Below are 19,487 nucleotides of genomic sequence, written 5' to 3'. Positions count from 1 at the left end.
TGTACCCAACTGACTCCCATGAGCCAGTGCAAACTTTCTTCAACACACCATTGTTACCAGACAAACCACGTCTGAAGCCACCCATGAGGCATTGCTTAAGTACTGTCTCAGATGACATCGATGACCCGGAAGCTCGGGAGACCACATCCAGCCAGAATTGAGACTGGATCCTTCAGGTGACTGTCAAACCGTGTCCAGCTGGTTTGTTGCCTAAATACATTTTGAGGCTTTTCTTTGTGTCAGTGGCTCTTCCAGATCAGCTAGTCTGGAAGAGCCATCAGGAAATGTGGGTAGCAATAAAAACACGATTGAAAACAGTTCCAGGAGATTCTCGGAGGCCCTTGGGGACCTCATTTCTCAGCAGAACCCAGGAAGCTCATGCCACGCTCCTGGGCAGACACTAAAATTCTGCTTCCCTGTCACCAGTGCCTTTCTCTGCACTGCTCTCTTGTGGCTTCAGTGGCCACCATCATCGCGGGATGAGAACCCCGGACCACCTTTCCTTCTCTTCACGTGTCTTATTTAGATGAAGCTGTTCACAGTAAGATGTGAGGAAAAGCCTCATGAATCTTGTGTACAAATGTTACTGGATCTCAACTTTTTGGAAAAGTTTGGAACAAACTCCCTTATTTGAATGGGAAATTAGCTGAGCAGTACAATGTAGAGTCACAGCCAAAAGTGCCCCGCACTGCAGGGAGCCTAGGTGTCTGCAGGATGCCCTCTGACCTTCACATCCAGTGTTATGGGGTAATTCTTGTCCTCCTGGTTTGGAGTTTTGATCCTGTGGATGGATAACTGACCATCTCAGAGTTTGTATTATCAGTTTTTCAAGGATACCCCTTCCACCCTGATGCTAGTTGAACCTCTGATGCCTGCTCTGAAAGATGGTCCAGCTTAGCTCGGTTCCTTCCCTCCTTCTCAACAGTATGTTTGCACTAGAGATTTGATATGTTCTCCATTTTTCTCACCCACTGTGGCCTTGACTTTGTCTCTCGGCAGGGAAGTAGGCACTTCCCTCTCTGAAAGGGAAATGAACAGACTGGCAAAGTGCTCACTGCAGAAAGGCTTTGGAAAGATGCCTATTTAGAAGAACACTCAAAGCCAGCCCTTGACATCTCTGCTTTAACCAATGAGACAAGGTTTCCAGGGGTCACTTCACAGCACAACTGTTTCCTTTTAGCAAAGGTGATTGGGATGGGGGCCTCTCCTCATCCTCCTACCAAGAATCTGCTTCACAGGACTGTAGAAGCATTATGGAGAGGAAGTGTATGGTATTGCTGGGTAAACTGCAGAGTGCTGAAAAGATGTTAATTATCCTAACAATGAGCCCCCAGACAGGGATAATGGCTTAACCTGTCTCCTCCTCTTACACTTTATATACTCTTCTGTTCTTGTACTTGCTATAACAAGTGTGTATCGATTTGGTGTTTGAGTCCCATCCTATTCCTCCCTGCAGCACCAGTCCCGTCCCAGAGCTTCACACACAGGACCCTAATTTTACAAACGAAGCAACTGAGGTGAAAGGAAGTTCAGAGAGCTAATAAGCTGCAGATATAGGAGTTGAAGTCACATCTTTTGACCCCAACTGCAGTGATCACACCATCCTGACGCAGGATAGGTGATCCAAAAATGCCTGATCATCTCTTCTGCCATCCTCCTTTTCTTCAGTCTTTGCCTTATGAAAATGTTGCTCTGCAATTTCACACCCTATCTTCAAATCACCAGGCAACTACTAAATACATCAAAGAAATCAACCAGCTGGTTCACAGGGGAAGTGTTAAGGGCACTGAATGATAGAAACCGTAGGAGGTTGTGGGGAAAAGATGCAGGAGACACAAAACAAGGAGTAAACTCCAGAGTAGGCTGCGGGCAAACTCACTTGCTGTCAGACAGACTCATCTCACCCCAAGGATAATATATACCAATGGGCTTCAAAAGTTTTTACTCATGAAACCTCTAAAAGAATTTTCTACTCCCTTACGCATTTTCAAAGATGGCATCTAAACCTCTTATACGCTGAAATACTTGCAAAAGTTGTATTATCTAATTTTCTGTATATTGTATACATATTTTAAATTTACTTTGGCCAAAACCTTGAGCAGCAAAATCAGCGTATTAAATTTATAAAAAAATGTCTACATACCTGGTGAGAGGAGGGTATAGCTCAGTGATACAGTGTGTGCTTAGCTTGCACGAGGTCCTGGGTTCAAGCCCCAGTACCTCCATTTAAATAAATAAACCTAACTACCCAACCCCCCCAAAAAAAGAAAAAAAATCCACTTTAATTAGTCAAACCAACTTTGTCATCAAATCAGGCAGCCATATCAGAATTACAATTAGAAAATATCTGATTTCATTTTCATTTCCAATAAATGTATTCATACATACACCTCGTCCTCATGATGACCTTCTCACTCCTTAATTGCAGTTCTAGGAGAGACAAGGCACAGTCTTTGGCAAGAGTTTGAATCCTCAAGGACTCTTTGGTCTGTTTCTGTTTGCTTTGCTCTTAGCGGGCTTTCCCTCTGGAACAATGTATTCTGAAATCATCCCTATGTGTGATGACCAGGAGATTTCTATACCCCTTGGGACCACAGTGAGACAGTACATTCATAGTGAGATTCCAATGAATGAGAAGTTTGCCTTTATTTCCTGCAGTAGAACTCACATGGATCCTCCGGCAAAAAAAAATTTGGGAAGCAGTTCAAATGGAAGTTGAGGATTTGGAAATTAATTCCCTTAGGTGCTAACTAGACTTCCCTGGAAGTCTTCTGGCACCTTCACCTGCACCACTGTGCACGGCGCCTTCTCGATCCTGATCTCATATTCCACTGGTCCTTTTCTCAGGACCAATGTTCTCAAACTGGCCTCACTGGCGACTACTGCAGGGCCCATCCAGATTTCTTCTTCTCTCTAACCCTCTGCCTTCAGAGCCCAGACTTTGAATTCCTGACTCTCATCACCTTTCCTTCATCCTGAAAAACTCCATTACTTCAGGGAGACTGATTTTTAAGAGGAACTAAACTGACTGGCAGGAAGGTATTAATGACTGACAGCTTACCCAAGTTTTAAGGCAGTGTTTGCATTTTTCAAAGAAAACCTTGTTTACCAAAAGAAGATTCCTATTAGTTGGAAATTCAGGTGAAAGAAGAGAAGCTATAGACACTGGGGAGGAAATAGTCTAGATAATTTCTAGACAGTTAAAGACCAGTTTTGATCACTGTGCTGGGAAGCAGTAACTTGTTAAGCGGGATGGAAGCTCAACAAGTAGCATCTCATATTTTAAACCTGCAGGAGATGCTAACTGGGGAAAAGGTCATCGGTGTCAGTGGATAGACAAGGCTGCAGTGCCAGAAAGGAGACGGAATGAGACTCAGACAAACTTTCCTTAAGTCCCCATGTCCTTGGAAATTTCATCAAATCCAAGTTTTAAAGTAGTCCTAATCTCTAAATGTCAGACATTTTAAGATCAGTAGAATAGAAAAAGTCACCTAAAGTAATGGGAAGACACAGGTGACCCAGACAAGGAGACTCGTTAACAGAAAGATTGGGATTCTAAAGGTTATCAGGTCACACTACAGACACCTGGGACTGAAAATCAAGCTGTAGGAGAGAAAATGACCACATTCGAGATGCTGCTGCTCTCACTCAGGCATGGGGTAAATCTGGAGAGATGTTTTCTTTAAGCCTAAGGATATGAATCTTGCTTTCCAAAATAAGGTCGGAAGACGGATTTCTGCCACTTGGCTTCATCAATCTGGCAAATAATTCTGCAAATGAAATCTGTATCTCTGAAGATTTACAGAAAGGTAGTCAAAAGATAGCTTTTGAATTCTACTGTAACCATGACATTGAAATGACCTGACCACACAACACTAGAATTCAGATAGAATTAAAGAAACTCTACCCCAGCGATCCGAAACATAAAGGAGTAGGACAAATCTGCTCCCCTGCCCCCCTCCATCCCTATTACTTATTTTCATAAGACACAGCAACTGATAAACATCGGTTCCTCTTCAATGTCCAAGGGATCTTGTTTGCAAACGTGAACAACCATTGCTTCGTGCTCTCGGGGAGAAAACAAAGCCCTATCAATCAAAGAAAAACTACATACCCAGACCTGCTGCAGCAGCTGCTTGTTCAAAACCGCATGTCATTGCTCCCGCAAGCCTGAGCGGTAGGATGCTTCTGAATGCTCGGCCCCTGCTCTTCTGAGCAGTGCTGCAGGTTAACTCTCGGAGGCTGAATGCTCTAACCAAAGAAGCCAAGGCTCGCCAACTTAACTACTTGCGTGCTGACTCATGCACGGGGCAGGACGCTCCCCAGCTGAGCCAGCTTACGAATGAAGTCCTGCACCATCCTTGGAAGGTCACACCTGGAGCTCGTTATTTTGTACCCTGCACCCCACCCCTGGGAAGGACCATTCATTTTCTTATACTGGCCTGCTTCTCCCATATGATTTGGGAAAAAAAAATGCCTCCACTACATCAACTACACACCACAGAGCAGAGGCTTTGCAGGACAAATCAGCACGGAGATGTAAGTTAGGAACTTGTTGGATGAGTGAATGAGTTAAGCTTGGCCAAGGGCATGCCCCCTCTTTTCTAAAAAGATTGTAACCAGATGAAGAAAATTGATTACTTAGAGTCACTGTGGTAGTTTGCTAGGAAAGTGTTTACATTTTCCCTGATGTCCTTCCCAGGCTAAACCAAACATCAATTTCCTGCAACAGTGTCTCTGTTTTGATCACATGGTTACTAGGATCCCTAGGGGAAATGTTCATGCTTCCAAAGCTTTGGGGCCCAGATTAGCAGGTATCAAAGGCAGAGGGAAAAAAAAGAAAGCAACGATTTGTTAATGTCTGATCAGGTCTTTGAAGTCCGTGTCATGCCACCCATGTCACATGCCGGAGGCCCAGAAGCCTAGAATTCCAAAAGAACCAGTGCTGCTTTTCCAGTTATTAGTGGGTCCCTTGGAATAGCAGCTCTGAGGGCCAAAGCGTTCCCCTCAGCCTAGGTCAAGTCCTTCGTTTTCTTCAGGCTGTAACAGAGTCCACCCTGGATTCACATGGAAGTAGAAGTCGGGTGCAAGGCAGGGAGGAGTGGTGCGGGGAGGGATTCAGGGACTGGTACAGGGAGACATGTTTGGTCGTTACATGAATTATTGCAGAAAGGCAGGAAACAGACATGCAACTGTGGAAATCCGGGGTGAGGGAGCTTCTGCAAGAGTTTCCTCTCCTTCCTGCTGGCTGGAGCTGCAGATTTGCCAGCTCAGGTTTATTAGCTCTTGACTCCAAAGCCCTAGGGCCTCCTTTGCCTCAAATTGCATTTACCTTGGGGGCCTGTAAGCTCCAGCAAAGGGAGTGCAAATCCATCTGCGCATAGAACACAGCCTGTAAACTGAATGTGTAATAATAATGGTGACATTGTAGCAACAGCAGCAGCTACTCTGCTGAGTGCCTACTGTATGCCAGCAAATGTGCCAAACATTTTGCTTAAAGCAAACTGCTTACAGCAGTTCTGTAGCAAGAACTGCTGGTTCTTGCACGAAATCTGTGTTCCTCTCTTCTTCCTCGCCTCCCCTACAGTCAGAAATAGCCACGAAACCAAGGTCTGGCCAGTGGAGAGTGAGCAGAAGTGGTATGTATCATTCCATTCTTGGCCTATAAAACCTTCCCAGTGTGTGATCCTCCAGGGTCCAGGCACAGAAGTGGAGAGAGAGACCCACAGTGACCTTGGAGGTTATGGAAAGAAGAAAGTGAAAAGCCTCCATCAGCCTGAATGATCCCATACAGAGACCTACTGACCTTTGCAATTACAGGCATATCTTGTTTTATTTTGCTTCACTTTATTGTCCTTCACAGATGTTGCATTTTTTTTTTCTTTTTACAAACTGAAGCTTTGTGGTGACTACGCAAGGAACAAGTCTACTGGTACAATTTTTCTAACAGCATTTGCTCACTTTCTGTCTCTGTGTCACATTTTGCTAATTCTCACAATATCTCAAACTTCTTCATTATGAATATATTTCTTATGGTGATCTGTGGCCGGTGATCTTTGATGGTACTACAGCAAAAAGATTACAGCTCGCTAAAGGATCAGATGATGAGTAGCACTTTTTAGCAGTAAAGTATTTTTAATTAAGGCATGTACATTGCTATCTTAGATTTACTGCTATTGCACACTTGACAGACCACAGCATAGTATAAACATAACTTTTATATGCACTGGGAAAGCAAAACATTCCTGTGGCTTGCTGTGTTGCGGCATTTGCTTCACTGCAGTGCTCTAGAGCTGAGCCTGCGATATCTCCCAGGTGTGCCGGCACTTTTAAATTAGGAGGAAAAAATTGGGTGTCAACCTAAAAATGTGTTTTTCACACTTCTTTTAGGGATAGGTAAGCTAAACAGTGTAAAGGCCTCTTGTCTACAGAATGAAGACTAGACTCCTTAACTCGGTATTCCAACTCACCGAGCCCACACCCTTTCCTTTATCTTTTTGACATTTCTCCTGGTCAGTCTCCCACTCTAGGCACATAGGTCTCTTTATGGTTCCTAAATGTACCTGTCCTATCCCACCCCTGCTCAAACTTTTATCCTCACCTAGAACCCTTTCCCAACTGTTCCCCACTTAACTGAGTCATACCTCACCCAAGCAGCTTAAAAGCATGGCTGCCAGTTCTTTGGCATGCCATCCGTGGAAAAATGGGGATCTATGTCATCACCCCTCAAAGCCGGGCAGGCAAGTGACTGCTTGCATCTGACACTAGAGACTGTGGAAGTGAAGCCATGTGACTTCTGAGGCGGATCCAAAAAGCAGTGCAACATCCACATTTCCTGGAACCCTTGCTCATGGGACTGTTAAAAAACAAAATTCACCTGAGTACCTTGTAAAGAAGTTAGAAATATGGTCAAGATGTGTGGAGTGGAGGTCAGGAAGGGCCTCGGGGTTCAAAGTAAGGAAGGGCTTTAGATGTTGCTCTGAATTAGAGAGAACGTCATTAGAGCATGATCTAGCCTTTAGAAAGCTTACTCTGTTATCTATCACCTAGATTCTATGTGGAAGCACATACTAACAAGAAGCAAGTTTTAGAAGCAGACAAATTTGGAGGCTTTTGCAATATCCAAGCAAGAGCCTTAGATAAGAAGGCTAGAAGCAGAGATGTGATGTGGGTGTGACCTGGATGTGTTTTGAAGGCAGAGCCAGCAGGATTTGGGTTTAGAGGGATGAGAGACAAAACAGGAGTCAATAGTGATTCCAGACTGTAGAAATGGTAGAGTGCAGTTGACCTCTGCAGAGATGAGGGAGAGTATGAGAGAAGCAGGTTCGGTTCAGGAGAATCAAACATTGGGTATCTCCGCAAAATAATTCTGGAAGGATCCTTTAGCGCAAGCAAGAGCCTATGAAAATGGCTTGCTGAGACTGGTTGGGAGTAGCCTAATATCTGCAAAGATAATGATAGACAAAATTATATCCCAAAGGGCGATAGCTTTTTAGGTTGTACAGAGTGGACTTTTTTGATAGTTATGAACTGGCTTTGATGTGAATTAGAAATATAAATTATAGAGTAAGGCTAGTGTAATTTTTTTTGAAGAATTCATTGAAAAAATGCTAATTAAATAATAGTGCAAGTGATAAGTAGTTATGGGGAAAAATCATGTCAGCTACACACTAATGGATGAACTTTGGGAAATACTGGTGTGTAACTGAATGTCCAATTAATTTAAGTATCTTTAAAGGTCCATCTCTAAGAAGAGAAGCCTTAGCTATAGTCTGTTCTGATCCAGCCAAATTCTTATTTATTTACAGCTGGCTAATTGTCTGCTGTGATTTCCCCCACTTCTCTTTTTTCCACAAGAGATATGTTCAAGGGTGGTGTGTTCTATGTGAAAGGTCAGAAGAGGCATTTGTAGATTATTCTCACTCCGTGTTCATATATAATTGCCCAAAGTTTACTCGAATTGGAGTTCTTACACTTTAATTGATTTCTGAACAAGAATATGCTTCCCTTCATAAGACCTGCCTTAACACCGCTCTCCCCACCCCACCCCCAGCCTCACACGCCGGCAAGTGGCCCCACCTGAGTCTGCCTGTGGCTTCTGCAACACCAGTGCTCTTCAGTGCTTCGGCTGACCGTGTTTGCTGGGAAGAAGCCCTTCCTGCTAAGGGTGGAGACTGGAAATAAGTTATCCCATGAACCCCAGAATATGACCCTTTCTACCTCAGCCCCCTTAATACATGTAAGCTGTTGACATTCAATCCTTAAAACAGCCAGGTGAAGTAGCTATCCCTCTGCCCAACTCGCAAATCAAACAACAGCCGGCTAAGCGGCTGCGTGTCCATGTCCACATGTCACGTGGCCGGTAAGGGCACAACTCATTTTCTGACCCCTAGCTTTTCACTCTTCAACGCAGAAACAAGCACTTGGCCGAGCTGCTTTATCGTAGCTGCGCCTCCTCCCCAACTCCTCCCACCTCGCACCGCGGACAGCTCGAGGAAAATTCAGCGATGACTATTTTAGCTAATGACAAGGTTTTTTGCCTTGCTGAGTGAAGCCTGCAAGAGGGGAGGAACTTGGAGAGAGAATATGGAAGAGAAAACTCTGGGGGAGAGAGGGAAGCCTGGAGCAGAGGACTCGAGGAGGAGCGAGGGGTTTCTAATGGGGAAGTCTGTTCTCATTTTTGTACAGCATTGCTGGACTTTCTTCCTGAAATGTTTGGCAGAATTCACCAGTGACCTCAGGTGCGTTTCCAATTTTATTTTTTCGTGTCTAATTTTGATAATGTGTGATACAGCCCTTTTTCCTCAAGGGCCCTGACACTGGTGACGCTGCTGTTCCTTCTGGAGGCCAGCACCTTAGGTACGTTCAGTTTGTGAAAATTCATCTCTACGTACTTTTCTGGGTAGAGGCAATACCTCAGTAAAGTTTCTAAAAATATTTTTACCTTGTTCAGAATTTTTTTTAAGTATCTCTGATTCAAACTGACTTAAGAAGGAACATTATTAACTCACAGAACAGTTCCTTGAGGATATTATGTAAATTCTGCTAAGAGCTACAGAAGTTCGGGGCATTGTATTTAGATACAACCTTGCCCGGAGGAAGGAAGCATTTTCATCCATGGGTCCCTTTTAAAGGGTAAGAAAATTTCCTAAAAGTTGGTCTGGTAAATTTCGTATAAAATCAAAACACATCTGCCTTGACCCAGCAATCTCATACCTGGCTATTTACCCATGGGCCATGGAAACATATACACACAGGCAGGCATACCTCAGAGATATTGTAGGTTTAATTCCAGACCACTGCAGTAAAGAAAGTCACATGAATTTTTTGGTTTTCCAATGCTTATAAAAGTTATTTTTATACTATACTGTAGTCTGCTGTGTGTAATAATAGTATTATGTCTAAAAAATGTAAATACTGTAATTAAAGATACTTTATTGCTAAAAAATGCTATCCATCATCTAAGCCTTCAGCAAGTCATAATCTGTTTGCTGGTGGGAGGTTTGAAATATTGGGAGAATTACCAAAATATGACACAGAAACATGAAGTGAGCAAATACTCTTCAAAAAATGGCACCAATACTTACTCAGTGTAGGGTTGTCACAAATCTTCAGTTTGGAAAAAAAACACAGTATCTGCAAAACACAATAAAGTAAAGCACAGGAGAACGAGGTATGCCTGTACATGCGTGCATATGTGCACACACATGCACATGCACACGCACACACAGAAAACATATAGAAGAATGTCCTTAGCAGCCATATTCCTGATATCCAAAGTTTGGAAACTGTCTAGGTATCCACTTACAGAAGAGTGGTTAAACTGTGGCACATTTATTCAATGGAAGTCTACTCACTAATAAAAAGGAATAAATAGTTTATCAATGCACACGACAAAATACATGAATCTAAAATATTATACAGAGTGAAATAAGCAAGACACTTAGAGCACATACATAGTACATGGTGGGGGAAAAAAAAACTGGTGGAAAAAGGGGTATATAGAGGTGTTTGCCTCTGGGAGTGTAGGGTAAAAAGCTGGCCAGGATTGACTGGGAAGGGGCATAAAGGAACTTTCTGGGGAGATAGTAATGTTCCATGTCATGATAGGTGTTCGAGGAACATAGGTCCATACATTCGTCAAATCAGCAAATATACACTTAAAATTTGTATATTTCTTCATCTATAAATCTTACCCCTAAAAAAAATGAACAAATTTTGAATTTTAACTAATGATCTGAATGCCAAAGTGTTCAGGCAGAAGTGAACTGATATCTGCAATTTACTTTGAAATTAGTGTTAAAAAATAAGAGTGATTGCTAGATAAAAAGCCAGCTGGGCTGACGTGTGATATAGCAAGTTAAAAAAAAATTGCAGTAGAAACTGGGTGGTGCCTATAGGGGTTCTCCTGGTGAAAGTCTTATAAATTCAGTATAGATTGAAAAATTTTTCATAATGAAATATTAGCAGGAAAAGGTTTGGATAAAAAGGGTTTCAAGGCCAAATAAATTTGGAAAATACTCGTTTATTGAAATTTAGGTAGGTTTCTTTGAGGAGATTTATTAAAGTCTTAATTATACAGATATGAATGCTGCTGTATGTGTGTGTGTGTGTGTGTTCTCTTAAATTTTACCCCCATCAAAACCAAACCAAAAGGGAGTTGAGACTGGGAAACAGTGCACTGTGCTGTCCAGTACCCAGGTCCCTGTGCTTTTCAGGGTCTCTCATCCCCTGGACTTCAGCCCCCATTCCACTAGCTCATTTCCCTTCTGTCCTGGGCATATGATACAAGCTGGTGGAAATGAGAACAGAAACCAGCATGTCTTTCTAGTGGGCTGGGCAGCCTCGCTTGCTCTGACCTCCTTTGAGCAGTAGGAAGAGTGCCATCAATCCCATCGCTTTTGTCAAATGAAAAGACCTGGATTTCTGTCCCCTTCAACCTCACACAGAAAATGGATTTCCTAGGGCCTGAGCAAATTCATTGCTGTTACTGATTTTAATTGGTGATTAAGCCCCAAACATCTTGAGAAATTAACTCAGTTTTGAAAGCCCAGCTCTCCAGGAAGCTGAATTGTCACAGTTCTCCATACACGCCATGTGTTAAAGTGACATTTCAGATACCTTCCCATCTAATATGGGTGACTTTTTGTTTGAATTCACACTTGTGTGAATGTTACTAGCCTGGGGCGGGGGGGAGGTTTCTATGTGCTGAATACATTGACATTTTCTCTCCTAAAGGAAGAACCAGAGCACCACCCCACACCCGCAAGAACAACTTTTGCTATGTGTTGGGAGCAGTTGGTGCTGGGGATTGTGCAGGAACGAGGAACAAGTCCTTCTGGCTCTACTCCTTGCTTCAATTCCTCTGCCTCCCGCAGTGGCATTCCTTCCACGCTCAGGAACCAGGAGCCCCTGGGGAAACCTCATTAGGCAGCCCCTTGGCCCCGAGGGCGCTGCGTGTCCCCTGGACGCTGCATGGGAAGGGAGGGCAAGCTCTGTGGAGTCACCCAGGCTCAGCTCAGGAATGCGCTCCCGTAGCCGGGGCCAGCAACGCTTCCAAAGTGGACGTGTGCCAGCAGCGCTCATTGGACACAATGCCTTTCAAGCCGTTTGCATTGACATGTTCATCCCTGGAGCCTGTGGAGAAAATAAGGTAGCAAACGCCTGCAAATTCATCTGCCCGCCCGTGGGACGGAGGCTGCAAGGCTCGTTGAAGCAGTTCTAACTTTGCCTGTGGAGAAAAGGACGTTTGTGCTGCAAACACACTGTCTCCTCACTTGGTGCCCCTGCCAGGGGCCCCGTCACCGCCTAACACAGGCCAGAGGTCAACAGTCTCCCTTGGCCCGTAAGGCTCCTAATAAACACACTTCCCATAAGCCTGGCGGTGATTTGACTGTGGCCTCTTAAAACTCAAAGCCGGCGATTTCAAAGACGAATTCAAAACAAACATTCGTTTCAACTCAGGTCACGCTTTTTTCAAAATGACTTTTTTTTTTTCTGAAACATCCTAAAATATCAAGAAGTATTGCTACACATCCCAGTGGGAAACCCAATACATGCCTTTCCTTGGTCACAGGCTCTTTATTAAAAAGAGAATGCGTAAGAGACAGGCTGCTTTGGCTGAAACCTTCCATCCCCCTCCCCTCTCATGCTGGTAAATAAACGCTATTGGCAGAAAGCAATTCAAGCCGTACCAGTTCCTCCCTCGGACAACACAGAGCTGGCCCAGTGAGCAGACTCCAAGCGCCAACAAATCTTGGTGGCCACTCACGTTTCTGCTTTATTGCTGCACTGAAGACGGCCATGTCATGCTGTTTCAGAGTCGGCCAAACTCTAGCAGCCACTGCGCATGCACATCAGATGTTCAGAATGCTAGAGCAAGTATTTCACCAAAGGTAGCAAGATGGGAAGAGGTTCAGACTACCAATAATGCATACTCACTCAGAAGTTCCGATAAAGGCTGAGTCTGGGCTCGGTTTTTATCCAGTCTTTTTCTGGCTGGGACCAGTCTTTGCATTGATTGGACTTCTTTCTTGGCTCCACAGAGGTCTCCTTTCTGTCTTTCTCATTTTCTTCTCTGTAATGACAATGGTTGTTTGCCGAGCACTTAACTCGTACCCATGCCTCATCACTGCCCCACATTATACCGCACTGTAAGTAAAGTCATCCCTACTTTGCAAGTGAGGAAACCAAGGATCAGAGAAAACTGGCCAAGGGCCAGTGCCCATAAGCATCAGAGTCGGGATTTGAACACATCTGAGTCCCCAGTCCCTGCGCCTGTGGATACACCATATTTCCTTTATCTTCTCCTGGAGTTTCTCTTTCTCCCAATCACTCTCGTTCTTCATAAAACAATGGAGCCATTCATTCGTTGATCCTTTCAACCATCAAACCTAATATCAAAGTTAGACAGAAACAAGTGTTTAGCTTACCTCCCAGAGAACAGGCGTTTCCTTTGAACCTGTTATTTTCCTTTACATCTGCTCCCCAAGGCTTTTTGGTTCCCACAAGCCAGCAGGTGCCTACACAATCCCCTCTGGTCTCCGGACTCCATAGTTTTCACTCCAAAATGGCACAAAGGTAGATGGTCACACTGTTAAGTGTTCCTAGTTGAGAAAGTATGAACTGGAGCAGCTTCTTAGGATCAGGACGTCTCTAGGTTAGCGATCACTCTAACAAATGATTCGTGTCTTTCAGGAACTCCCCTGGGTTTATACCTGAACATGACTTACTACATCTCTCCAAGCACTAGCGCATTTTAGACTCAAATTCATGAGGGGAGTTGGACAAAGCTCTAGGTGTGAAATAAAGGGAAGCGTAACATCCTGGTTGAAGTTCTTGCTAGAAATAACAAGGTTTGGGAGATCTAAAAGAATATAAGAACCACCACCCTTCTTATCTCCTACTGACACTGAAAAGTGCTTGTGTCCTGTAAGTGTCCTACAGGTCACCAAGTTAAAATACTTAAAACTTATCTTAGTCCAAGCTAAAAAAAATCTCATAAAAAATGAGAAGCAATTGACAAGCAGAAAATACTGTACACTCTAACTCTGACATAAATAGGCCAAGTATTCTGGACTATGGGTACCTGACATTTTCTCTTTCTGTTCTGAAGTTCCTTATAAGCAACTGTATTTGTTACTAACCAATGTCTCTGGCAATTCTTTTCCAGCCACCAGCTTGGGATCTGCCACAGTGCTCTCAGACAATTAGAGCAGTCAAAAGAAAGAAAGAGAGAAAATTATTTAGTTGCAGCTCTGGAGTTTAGGCTTTGCTTTAATGTGGGCTGCATCCTAGGCCCTCTGGATGAGAGTACGTTTTAGGCTTTGGAAAGTTTTGCAGTTCAGAAATCTAGAGAATGGCCTTCAAATTTCCCAGTGCATACTAAGTAGAAGGTATCTGAGTATATCCCCTCCATTCTCCAATCTCATGTTAATTTACTTCCTGTTCTTCTGAACATCTTGGGTGTTGAGAGTTGGAAGTCATTAAAGCAGACTTCAGTTCTTCAGTTGTTAGGACACAGATTTGTGTCCCAAACAGCTTATTGTCTCCCAAATTTTTTTGACCATGAAAACTAGACCACTAAAGGTTTCTAGTTTCAGCTCCAACATGTAAAAAGCTTAGGAGTCATTGCTCCTGTTCTTACAACTAGAAAACTGACTTTTCTTGGACCCATCACAGGACTAGGGTTGCAGGTCCAACCTCCACCCCCAAATCTGGAGAGATGGTGCACCTAAGAGTCATAGCAGACATCTGCTTATATGGAGCAGAAGCCACCATAGCCATGAAGTGGCAGGAACACTTCCACAGGAGCTTAGGCAAACTGCTAGAGGTGGAGTGTAGGCTGGTGTGACAGTGAGAAACTCCTGGAGGGTCACTGCATCTACTATAGCCCCTCCGACCCTTCCCATCTGACTTAAGGGGGAAAAACAGTCAACAGGGGCAAGGCTTCAAGGAAATAGAAGGTGAATGCTGCAGTCAGGGAAAGCAGTAAGGGATGGAGACACGGGAGTGTCATACTGTGCTTGTGAACATCAAGCCCCACTAGAAGACAGATTGAATCAGAAGATCATAGGACACTTCCCTACCCTACATCTACCACCACATCAGTGGAGCTCTAGTATGAAAAAGTGAATTACAACTAAAAGAGCTGTAAGACACAGACCTTCTCCAAGGATGATTACTTAGGGAAGTCCACAATCAAAGAGGGGACAAAAACATGTACACTAGAGGACTCTGGAGCCTCTGGCACCAATACCTACAGCAAACATTAAATACAGCCTAACTCCGAGACAGACTGGGCTATATCCTCACAATAAAAGCCTATTTACCTCAGTTTCTATTATCCAAAACAACATGCCCATCTTTCAACAAAAGAAGTACAAAGCATGCATGAAAAACCCAGTCTGAAGATATAAAGCAAGCATCAGAATGAGACTCAGATATGACATAGATGTTGAAATTACCAAAGAATTAAAAATAACCACGATTAGTATGTTAAAGGCTCTCATGGAAAAAGCAAACAACATGCAAGAAGAGACGGGTAATGTAAGCAGAGAAAGAAAAATTCTAAGAATCGAGAGGAAGTCCTAAAAATCAGAAGCACTAAAACAGAAATGAAGAATGCCTTTGACAGCCTCAGCAGTAGGCTGAACGTGGCCAGGGAGAAAATCCATGAGCTTGAAGATATGTCCATAGAAACATTTCAAAGTGAAATACGAAAAGAAAAAAGAATGAAAAAATAGAACATCCAAGAACTGTGGGACAGTTTCAAAATGTGAAACATATGCAGTGTTGGGGTGGAGAGGGTGTCGAGGAGTGGGTGAAAATTTGGACTCCAATCAGATTTTCACAACTTTACCAGTTGCATGCCCTTGAGAAAGTGATTTAACATACCTGAGTCAACTCCTGTAAAATGGGGATAATAACTAACCTTGTGGTTAGGAGAGGATTAACAAGATAATACATGTGAAATGCTTAACTTGTAAAGAGAGCAAAATAAAGAAGCTATTGTCTAGGACTCCAGCTTACTAACCCAAGGACAAAAAAGCACACATTCTCACTCAGGCAAGCATTGTAAGGTGCACTACAATTCTCCAGAACATGAGACTTCCCTCATCCTTCCTGGGATTTGCAGACTTGAGAGCCATAAAATAGGTCAATTCATGATTCTGTGCCATCAGGCACAAAGAGCAACCAGCAAGTGAATTTCTTAGTACATTTATAGTATGTAAACTTATGACAATGAGTTTTTTCATGTAGCTATTTTGTCTCAGGGAAAAAAGATCCTATTTTTAGCATATGCCAATCATTCATTTTCATCGCTCAAGTCACTTACAAGCTTCTGCAAAGCAAAGGAAACCATAAGTAAAACAAAACGACAACCTATGGAATGGGAGAAAATTTTTGCAAATGATGAAACAGACAAAGGCTTGATCTCCAGAATATATAAGCAGCTCATACAACATAATAAGACAAAAACAAGCAACCCAATCCAAAAATGGGCAGAAGACCCAAACAAGCAATTCTCCAAGGAAGAAATACAAATGATCAAAAGGCACATGAAAAAATGCTCAATATCACTAATTATCAGAGAAATGCAAATCAAAACTACAATGAGGTATCACCTCACACCAGCCAGAATGGCCATCATTCAAAAGTCCACAAATGACAAATGCTGGATAGGCTGTGGAGAAAAAGGAACCCTCCTACACTGCTGGTGGGAGTGCAGTTTGGTGCAGCCACTGTGGAAAACAGTGTGGAGATTCCTCAAAAGACTAGGAATAGACTTACCGTATGACCCAGGAATCCCGCTCCTGGGCATATATCCAGAAGGAACCCTACTTCAAAAAGACACCTGCACCCCAGTGTTCACAGCAGCACTATTTGCAATAGCCAAGATATGGAAACAGCCTAAATGTCCATCAACAGATGACTGGATAAAGAAGTCGTATATTTATACAATGGAATACTATTCAGCCATAAAACTGACAACATAATGCCATTTGCAGCAACATGGATGTTCCTGGAGAATTTCATTCTAAGTGAAGTAAGCCAAAAAGAGAAAGAAAAATACCATATGAGATTGCTCATATGTGGAATCTAAAAGAAAAAAAGAACATAAATACAAAACAGAAACAGACTTATAGACAGAATACAAACTTGTGGTTGCCAAGGGGGCAGGTGGTGGGAAGGGACAGACTGGGAGTTCAAAATTTGTAGATACTGACAGGCATATGCAGAACAGATAAACAAGATTATACTGTATAGCACAGAGAAATATATACAAGATCTTGTGGTAGCTCCCAGAGGAAAAAAATTGTGACAATGAATGTATGTATGTTCATGTATAACTGAAAAATTGTGCTCTACACTGGAATTTGACACAACATTGTAAAATGACTATAACTCAATAAAAAATGTTAAAAAAATATGCAGCACTGGATCAAGAATCAAAGTTAGTGAAAGGCTGTAACAGTTAAACACAAACCTATCCTAGAATTTTGCTCCATTTGCCTTAAGAGGCTACTACATTTTCTCTGAGACACAAATCCAAAGTTCCATGCAGGGTATCTTCCTAGTTTTACAGGTCCAGCCTCCCTGGCTAGATAGATAATAGCCTCCGTTTATAAAGACAGGCTGCCATGGTTAACATCTTCCTTTCTTTATCACATCAGGAATAGTATCTTTTTATTTTGAAAAAGATACTTTGCATTACCATTGCTTATCAAAGGACAATTTCTGCATTACTTGTTTCAGAATTCACTTTTCCTTTCCATCTAAACTGGAAAAGCTAGTATTACTTCCAGTGATAGAGGAAAAAAGTTAAGCCCATGACTTGAGAATTAGAGCATTCAAAATTATTGGTAAACAGAGGTCTGTAGTTTGAAGTAAACTTATGAGTGATTCTTTTTATATATTTTTAAAAATACACTCAATCTGTAAGGTTACTGAAGTTAAGAGCACATTAGTTAAGGCATCTTAAGGGAAAAGAAACATGATAATAAAGGTCCTCTCACAAGCAAACTCAGAGAAATTCCCAAACTCAGTTTTTTTAATCCTGCTTTAATGTACTTACAACTTCTGTGAAGAAGGCGGACACATTAGAAATAGTAGCCATTTATTTTAAATATCAGTTTTTATTAAAAAGTGCATTTTGATTAATTTATGATCTAGGTAAGCCGTTAAGATATCAGTATACTCTCTGGAATAATAACTTTACAAAGATTTAAAACAAACAAAATTTTAAAAGCCTTTTTATTTCCTTCACCATTATTGTTTTACAATACAAATATCACCTTGTGAATACACAAAAAAACCCTACAGAAGATAATTCTGCTGCACGTAAAATACAGAATGGATATATATACTTCTTCATTCTTAAAAAACTATTTTGTTCTCCACATTGGCAAGTATAGAATAGAATACTTCCCCAAACATACTTATGTTAGGAGTGAAACTTAGAGTTACATGCAGCTCCTGCACAAATATATTTTAAAGAAATAGATCTCTTTTTTGTTGTTCATCAACAAAATTGTCATGAGAGTATGGATAACTAATTCATAGCTTTCAAGTTTTAGTTGAGTGATCATTTTCAAAACTCTCTTTTTAACAACAAAGTATTCATGGCTGTTTTCGCTGCTGAGTTAAAATCGAACTACCAAATAGATGATGAAATAAGTGAAGTGGTACATGTCACGGTCACCTGCTCACAATATGGGAACAGGCTCTGACTTTCTAATTAACTCCCCCATTCTTTAATCTAGAGCAATTTAAAAACCATAAGCAGTCTTCTGATTTAATTTAGCTATAAATGCAAAATTTAGTAGTGTATACATACATTTACATTTTCATGGAATACTTTATTTTAAATAAAAACATTTATGATTGCCTACTGACCATACAATCAAGACAAGAAAGGCACTAGAAACATAGACAAATTTCTCTCCCAAGAAGCATTTTTAAATTTTAACTCTCTTCTCTCTGACATGTAAAAATCTTTAAATTTGGTTTTCATAACATCATTTTGAAAAATAAAGTTAGGAAATACTTAGAAAATCACTTTATAACAGAATCTTTTTTTTTTTGCACTTTTTGACACACTGTCTCTGCTGATTTTTACAAAACCCAAAGTTAACCAAACCTTTCTGTGTCTGTCATTTTTATCTGAATATCGGTGCAACAGGTAGAAAGATTTCAGAATCGAACCCCATTCAGGTACTTAGAAACCTTCATAGAGACATTTGCTAGAAAATGGCTTACAGCCCAATCTTTGGGGCAAGAGATATGAAAAGTATGTTTTCCCAAGAAAATAATACGCTTTATTTCCAGATGTGCCTGGAAAGACCAGAACTGATGATATAAAAGCTTACATCTATGCTGTTGCATCGTATACAAAGGAACATGGTGGTCGCAGGTTATGTAAATCCCAAACTTATGAACAGGAAATGTGTACAGTGCATGATAGGTTAAATTTGCTTTATTGTTGTCCAACGCAGGTCCTTTGGAGAGAAAAAAAGATCACAGTGCTGACCAGGTAACTCAATAGGTTAAGTTCAGGTAACTGTTGAAAGATAACAGGATTAGGGAGGTGTTTATTTTATGGCATCTTCTCTCACGGAGTTCTTAGCACTTCGGACAGTTCCTCTTTCCCCACCACGTACAGCTGTTATGTGTCGTTCACCAACCGGCTGTATTTAACTTGCCTACCGAGGTGGACTACTGGCCAGGGGAAGGGCCAATGGTAAGAGCGAGGTACAATTCCTTGGACATTCTTTTCAAAGTACTGAAATGGCCTGTACCACCATACCCTGGCCAGGAGGTTCATCTGCGAAGCTTCTTTTAGCACCTAAGATAACACAGAAAGAGAAAACCAAGTCAGGAAGAACAACTGACTGTTCCAGCCCCTGAAGGAACATGTTTCTCATCATCTTTCATTTTAGAGTCAAATAGTTTCCATATGAAGATTCACAAAAGATCCCAGACCT

The 19,487-nt window shown here is 41.9% G+C and overlaps 2 protein-coding genes and 1 long non-coding RNA gene across 20 annotated transcripts in view; 1 reads left to right on the top strand and 2 right to left on the bottom strand.

Moving 5' to 3' along the window:
• The window catches only part of LOC105081868 (putative neutral ceramidase C), an 82,088-nt gene extending 77,626 nt beyond the window's left edge, over positions 1 to 4,462 (bottom strand). For 3 of the 4 annotated variants that reach the window (XM_074374013.1, XM_074374015.1, XM_074374014.1), the window contains exon 1: positions 4,115 to 4,462. The gene's annotated coding sequence lies outside the window, so the exon portion shown is untranslated. The remainder of the gene's footprint in view (positions 1 to 4,114) is intronic. The other variant, XM_074374016.1, reaches the window with a different exon arrangement.
• Positions 4,463 to 8,440: 3,978 nt separating this feature from the next.
• On the top strand, positions 8,441 to 11,995 carry LOC141579136 (uncharacterized). Its single transcript, XR_012510229.1, has 2 exons — positions 8,441 to 8,741; positions 11,239 to 11,995. It is a non-coding gene; the product is annotated as an uncharacterized LOC141579136 (long non-coding RNA).
• Positions 11,996 to 17,619: 5,624 nt separating this feature from the next.
• Positions 17,620 to 19,487, bottom strand: part of SGMS1 (sphingomyelin synthase 1) — a 264,800-nt gene continuing 262,932 nt past the window's right edge. For 14 of the 15 annotated variants that reach the window (XM_010971268.3, XM_074374007.1, XM_074374005.1 and 11 more), the window contains one exon: positions 17,728 to 19,348. In XM_010971268.3, the coding sequence (XP_010969570.2) occupies positions 19,169 to 19,348 (180 nt within the window). In that variant the 3' untranslated portion in view covers positions 17,728 to 19,168. Of the gene's footprint in view, positions 19,349 to 19,487 lie in introns of all 15 variants that reach the window. The other variant, XM_074374011.1, reaches the window with a different exon arrangement.

This window comes from Camelus bactrianus, chromosome 11 (assembly GCF_048773025.1).
Source record: "Camelus bactrianus isolate YW-2024 breed Bactrian camel chromosome 11, ASM4877302v1, whole genome shotgun sequence".
NCBI lineage: Eukaryota > Metazoa > Chordata > Mammalia > Artiodactyla > Camelidae > Camelus > Camelus bactrianus.
Note: the sequence above shows the minus strand (reverse complement) of the source record. Positions and strands in the feature narration are given on the sequence as shown.